The 7,051-nt window shown below is 39.4% G+C and overlaps 3 protein-coding genes across 3 annotated transcripts; 2 read left to right on the plus strand and 1 right to left on the minus strand.

Annotated features, from left to right (window-relative positions):
* Positions 1,700–2,139, plus strand: LOC107627829. Its single transcript, XM_016330648.1, has 2 exons — positions 1,700–1,849; positions 1,927–2,139. Exons 1-2 carry the CDS (start codon positions 1,700–1,702, stop codon positions 2,137–2,139), a joined length of 363 nt encoding a protein of 120 aa, XP_016186134.1.
* LOC110269306 lies at positions 2,283–2,809 on the plus strand. The gene is made up of 2 exons (XM_021117059.1): positions 2,283–2,492; positions 2,570–2,809. Exons 1-2 carry the CDS (start codon positions 2,283–2,285, stop codon positions 2,807–2,809), a joined length of 450 nt encoding a protein of 149 aa, XP_020972718.1.
* On the minus strand, positions 3,079–5,386 carry LOC107627831. Its single transcript, XM_016330650.2, has 3 exons — positions 4,893–5,386; positions 3,862–4,792; positions 3,079–3,775 (listed from the first exon to the last, which is right to left on the minus strand). The coding sequence occupies exons 1-2, from the start codon at positions 5,358–5,360 to the stop codon at positions 4,319–4,321; spliced, it is 942 nt and encodes a 313-aa protein (XP_016186136.1). The 5' UTR covers positions 5,361–5,386; the 3' UTR covers positions 3,079–3,775; positions 3,862–4,318.

Consider the following 7,051-nt stretch of genomic DNA (forward strand, 5'->3'; position numbering starts at 1 on the left):
TGTATTTTTTTTTTATATTTTATATATATATATATACACTTTGAAAATAGGGTCATCATTTTTTATATATATTTTTGAACTTGGTCTTTCTTTAGACTTCATTTCATTTTGTGAAAGGTGGTCATCCTTTTCAATATATATACTTTGAAACACGGTCTTTTTTTAAGATTTCATTTCATTTAAGTATTTTATCCTTTTCAAGAAGGTCATTATTTTTTATGTATAATTTGGAACAGTCTTTTTTTAAGATTTCGTTTCATTTTTGTCCTTTTTATGAAAGTCATTATTTTTTATACATATTTTAGAATGAACATAGTCTTTTTTTAGACTTCATTTCATTTTGTCATTTTCCCGAAGATCATCATTTTTATATATATTTTGGAACACGGCCCTTTTTTAAGATTTCTTTTCATTTTGTCTCAATGTCTCGTGCAAATTTTCGGCGGGTTTTCCCCCTCTATTTGATTTCTTGGGTCACATATAAGATATTCCATTAAAAAAATTGAAACATCAGTATTTTAATAACATAGACCATTATTATGCAATGATAGTAATGCTTAGAGTCAAAATTCAAAAAGATCCACAAATTTTGCTTCAATTTTCTTTGAGTAAGTATTGTTTTTGTCCCCAAAATTTGGGGTAAATCTTATTTGTGTCCCTAACGTTTAAATCGTCATATTTATATCCCTAACGTTTATAAAAGAGATTCAATGTTATCCTGCCGTCAATTACACATCATGAGCGCTTTAGTTTGAGTTTTAAAAATCTCTTCTTGAAGTTAGAATACAAATATCTGGGATAGAATCGATGATCTACTTCGAAAAATAACTCATCAAATGTTGAAACTAATTCCTACAACATTTACATAATTCACTTTTCTAGGGACATAATTGAATCTAAACACAAATAGTGAGTATAATATTAAAATCGAACACATCTAAGTGAGACCTAATTGAAAATGAATACATCCAAGTGAGAATAATTAAAAAATATAATCTGATTTGTTAGTATAATTGATAGTAGGATAACATTGAATCACTTTTTATAAATGTTAGGGATACAAATAAGACGATTTAAACATTAGGAATACAAATAGGACTTATCCCGAACGTTGGGGACAAAACCGATACTTTACTCTTTTTCTTTTAATTTCACAAATCAATGAGATAAAATGAAATAGGAAACATTATACCTATGCATAACACAGGCTACTCCGCACTAGTACATTATATAAATAGATATGCTTCGTATTAAAATAAAATTCCTTTTGTTTTAAATGAAATATTTAAAAAATTATATTAGAATATTAAGATTTAAAAAGTGATTCCATAAATAAGTTTTTTAATTATTGAGTTTTACTATATAAATTAAAGGGATAAGTACGATTTTGGTCCCTCACGTTGAGGGTCAGAATCGAAATCGTCCCTCGTGTATATTTTGATTTAAAATCATCCTTAAAGTCGTATTTAAATTTAAAATCGTCCATCGTCCCATTTTCGGATGTAAATGCCTTGCGTCGTTATCAGGCAGTTATGACCACCGAAAACAATTATATATATATATATGTATAGAAAATTAAAATGAATGGAAAAGTTTAATAAGTATACATTGAATTGAAAGGAAGAAAGGGTAAAGCATCGTGGAAGCCACTGTTGCAGAGCAGAGTTCACCGTGGAGGACCTGCTGGAGGGAGAACGCCATGGCTGCACAAAGCTCAACCTCGTCTCGTAGCAGGGCTTTGTCACATGGTAGGCTGCTACTTTGTTCCTATGGTGAGAAGCCAGTGTTGCGAATCTCAGGGACCAAGGAGAACCCAGGTTGCAGATTTTGGGGTTGTGTCTACTTCGAGGTTTGTTTTGTTACTTTTCCTCTAAATTGGGTCTATTGGGTGATGGAATGGTGGATGATCTTGGTGGGTATGTGCAGGTGCAACAAGGCTGCAATTTCTTTCGCTGGGCAAATCCAGAGATAGAGGTGGAACATTCAGAAGTTGCTAGAATAAGGAAGAAGCTTTCGATGATGAAATCAAGAACCAAAGCGGCAGAGTGGAAGGTGAAGGTCGTTGCAGTGTTAGGGTGTTTTGGGTGGGTGGGGTTTCTTTGTTTGTTGTTGCAGAGTTGGTCTAAAGAAACGCAATAGTGTGTAATTCCATTGAACCTGGTATGAAACATGTGTACACTTTTGGTGTTATATATATATATAATTGTTTTCGGTGGTCATAACTGCCTGATAACGACGCAAGGCATTTACATTGAATTGAAAGGAAGAAAGGGTAAAGTATCATGGAAGCCACTGTTGCAGAGCAGAGATCACCGTGGAGGACCTGCTGGAGGGAGAACGCCATGGCTGCACAAAGCTCAACCTCGTCTCGTAGCAGGGCTTCGTCACATGGTAGGCTGCTACTTTGTTCCTATGGTGAGAAGCCAGTGTTGCGAATCTCAGGGACCAAGGAGAACCCAGGTTGCAGATTTTGGGGTTGTGTCTACTTCGAGGTTTGTTTTGTTACTTTTCCTCTAAATTGGGTCTATTGGGTGATGGAATGGTGGATGATCTTGGTGGGTATGTGCAGGTGCAACAAGGCTGCAATTTCTTTCGTTGGGCAGATCCAGAGACAGAGGTGGAACATTCAGAAGTTGCTAGAATAAGGAAGAAGCTTTCGATGATGAAATCAAGAACCAAAGCGGCAGAGTGGAAGCTGAAGGTCGTTGCAGTGTTAGGATTTTTTGGGTGGGTTGGGTTTCTTTGTTTGTTGTTGCAGAGTTGGTCTAAAGCAACACAACAGTGTGTAATTCCATTAAACCTGGTATGAAACATGTGTACGTGTATTCCGCTGTTGTTATTGTTGGTGAATTGGGTTAGAGTTTATCTATTAGGAGGATTCCTGATTGTGTTATGTTGAATCTATTTCAACATGTATATATGATTGTTTTGTAAGCATGGTTGGATAATGAAATGAGATTGAAACTTTTTTTTTGGCACAAACATGAGTTCAATTACTGATCAATAACATAACAGTGTCATTAAAATGGTAAATGTCTGAATACATGATAAGTGTTTGACATTAGCAGAACCTTAAAAGAAACTTAACTCAAAATAAAGTAACCATCAAAAGGATTGGCTGGGAAGAAGCCAATAATTCAGTACAAGAGTTTGACCAGAACCTTAACAAGCAGAACATAAGCAACAAAAAGTAACCAACAAGTTCACACTGTTTAACCAAAACCTTAACACAAACTTAAAACAAAATAAACCAACATCCATGGTATATAACTATGACACATTGATGCTAAGTGTTGTCATTTCCCTAAAGCAATCCCCATTTTTTTGGAGGCAACTTTGCCATTAACTTCAGTTTCCTGGGAGAAACATGAGGTCCTCCAGTAAGGCTGACAGAGATGTGCCCAGTGGGTTGGCTTGAAGCTGTGGCAATGGATGGCTGAGATGCTGGAAGAGTTGTGGTGGTTGGCTGTGATGAGGATGCAGAAGGTGCTGAGGTTTTTGGGCTTGAAATCCTCTTGGATGGTGGATCATGTTAGGCTGAAGATGTGGGCTTGATGGTCTCCTTGGGCCTGCCTCTAGGCCTTTTTGGCTGTGTTATAGTGTTGGACTGGGCTGAAGTTGGTGGCTGTGTTGCTAAGGCAACTTTTCTCTTGACAGTGAGCTTAGGAGTGGGCTGTGTAGATGCAGTTTTCTTTCCTCCCTTAACAGCAAGACGGTTTGACTTGTTGCTTCCCCTGGATTGCTTGCCTTTGCTTAGATTCTTGGAATTTTGGGCCTATGAAACAGTTGCAGTTAATATAGATGAACATAAGGCTTAATGAAAAATCTGAGACAAGCAATGTAAAACATTAATCAACATACCTCATTCTCAATAGGTTTAGGGCATCGGCTCTTATTATGTCCAACAACACCACATATAGAGCACCTTTGTTTCTCCCCCTTCCTGGACATGTGAGTGCGGCTGCTCTGTTCTTCATCTCCAGCAGATTGTTTCCTTTTTTTTTACTGGCCTGTGACTAGTCCTTCTGTATGGGGGAGGCATCACATCAGGATGTGGGGTAATCTCCCATAGATCGGGTCCGTTCAATGGGTGTATTACTGCTTCGTAGCACTTCAGGTATGTTTCTCTCTTGTAGCAGTCGGCCACATAAGGTTCCAAGCCAAATCCCTTGAACTTGATGCAGCTAATCGCATGGACATAGGGTATACCACTCAACTGCCACCTTCTACATGAGCACTCAAAGGATCCTAAGTCAACAGCAAACTTATCTAACCCACTCACAACCTCATATTTTTGAGCTGCAGACCAATATGGCCGCTATTCTCCAGCAGATTTAGAGCTCCTCTCCAACTTGATTCTAATCCTAGGTAAGATTGTCCCTGCATAGTTCTGAGCCAGATCCCTATTCTCTGCCCACCTAGTCATTAGTTTAACCCTGATCTCCTCTAACATTGTAAGTATAGGTTTCTCTCTAGCATCAACTATGGCAGCATTAAAGCTTTCAGACATATTGTTTACCAGTGTATCTACTTTAGAATTATAGGTAAACCTAGATCTAGACCAATACCTAGGAGGGATAGCATTTAGGTACCTATATGCTTCCTGATTAACAGCTTTCAGTTCAGCCATGTTCCTCTCCCAGTCCCTCCAGTGGGTTGCCTTAGCACACCTCCACATTAGTTGCTTCAATTGTAACCCTGGGAACTTTTTTCTGAAATTGCTGTACAGGTGCCTCACACAGAATCGATTCTCCACACCTGGTATAACTTCATCATATGCTGGCAACAAACCCTGCAAGCAGAATATGGAGGAGCATACAGTTAGTAAAATATTTAGATGCAGTAATACACAACTTCAATGTACATAAGTCAATGTGGTAACAGTTGCTTACTTTCTGCTGGTCAGACATGAAAGTAGTTCTTCCCATTTTCTCAATACCAATGTCAGATGCAAGATGATGTAGGAACCAAGTCCATGAGTCCTTCGTCTCGACCTCTACAACCGCATATGCAAGGAGCAGCATTTGGTCGTTTGGATCCCAACCAATGGCAGTGAGCAATTGTCCCCCCTGGGGTGTCTTCAAAAAACAGCCGTCCAAACCAATGAAGCTCCTACAATGGCTGAAGTTCTGCTTGCATGCTTCCAAGCATATATAGATTCTCTGAAAGATACAGTAGCTGGTCATGGATGAGGATTCTGCTGCATTATCTTGTTCAGGAAACCTCTGCACCTGTATGCGAACGGAGGACCCTGGATTTGCCCGCATCACCTCATGTGCATAGTCATATATCCTCTTATACTGCTCTCGGAAGGTTCCCTGGATTTCATCTAGTGCAATCTGCTTGGTCCTCGTTGCCATTGACTTGGTGACAATCAAGTTCCACTTCTTTTAAGCCTTTGACACTAACTCTCTAATCTTCACCTTCGAATTTGAAATGACCTTCTTCTTGAATGCCTTGCCAAGCCATCTTGAGTGCAAAATCCCCACCCTGTGTGCCTGTGTACAAGTGTGACTCAAATTCATGCTGCGAAGCTGCCAAGTATCCTCTTTTTTCATTTTTGCAGCATATACCCAAAACGGACACTCGCCAGTACAAACTGCCCTAACTCTCTGCAGATCACATTTCCTAAATGTGATCGCCCTAGCTGTCTGCACAGCATATGCAGTCACAGTGTCCTTGAACTCTTCTCTGGATGCATACACTGTGCCCACTTCCCACTTGTATTGGCTCATATCTTTTTTATGCTTGTGAACTGGATAACTCTGTCCCTGGTTCTCTGAATCTGAGACATCACCTCCAACCTCGTGGTCATTCTCTAATTCATCACTCCTTGCTACATCCTCGTCTCCAAAGTTATTAGTTGCGACACCCTTCTTTTTCACTGCCCTACTTTTTTTATTCACCACATTAACATCTTGAAATCCACTAACATCAGGATCAAGCTCATCTTCACTGTTGCTAAAGTTCGAATCATCTTCAGTCTCCTCCTCTTCCTCAGATGGTTTATACTCTGAATCAACGCTGTCACTATCACTATAGTTACTCATATCAGCTTCCAGATTAACATCAGCTTCCAGATTAACATCATCACCACTCTCACTATTCTCTGCCCCAGAGATATCAGCAGCTGCTTCAGCATGTTTTAAACCAGCATGTTCTCCTCCATACACAACCAGCTGTTGTCCCTCATCATCCATCCTATGATCCCCCCCAACATCAATGTAGCCAGAAGCAGGAAACACGTCTTCCTCCTCAACCTTGTGCACTACATACAACTCAACATAATCTCTTAACTCAGCTATTTTGCACATAGCAATGGAATCTGCATCAGATTTAAACAACTTCAAATTTTTCTCCAAGTCTTCGTGTGTAGGATCCTTGAACCACAACAAAGGGATATTCTCCTGCACATAACCAAACTGCCTTAACTCTGCATAGGCTTCAAATACGGACCACCGATCACCATCAATCTCTTCTATCACTGTTGTTTCTCCCCCCACATACTGTAACGGCCCATTCCGATAGGTAAACAACCCCCCATGGTAGACTTTCAGTTTAAAGTACACCATTGTCTTCTCCAACAACCTACAGTGCCATATCACAGAAATAGAAGAAAAAATTAAAAAATAAACCGCACAGTGATGTTTATCCCTAATCTCAGTAAACAGTGAAACATACCTGAATGCCTGTGCACGACCCTGCCTTCCAGTGAACCAGACTCGGCTTCGATCTTCAGTCCAAGAACACCTTCTGTCGTTTCAGATTCTTACTTAGGGCACGGTGCAACTACATTGGTGAAGTGAAACGTTCTGATTAGTTTTGGTGTTTACGTTGAGGGTTTGGAAGCATATGAAGGGGTGAAGTGTTTCGTGCGTAACACTTCAAGTTCAGAAGGGTACTGTCGTCATTTAGAAAAAGTTTACACTGTAAAGGACGATTTTAAATTTAAATACGACTTTAAGGATGATTTTAAATCAAAATATACACGAGGGACGATTTCGATTCTAACCCTCAACGTGAGGGACCAAAATCGTACTTATCTCTATAA

The sequence above is a fragment of the Arachis ipaensis genome, chromosome B02 (assembly GCF_000816755.2).
Source record: "Arachis ipaensis cultivar K30076 chromosome B02, Araip1.1, whole genome shotgun sequence".
Taxonomy (NCBI): Eukaryota; Viridiplantae; Streptophyta; class Magnoliopsida; order Fabales; family Fabaceae; genus Arachis; species Arachis ipaensis.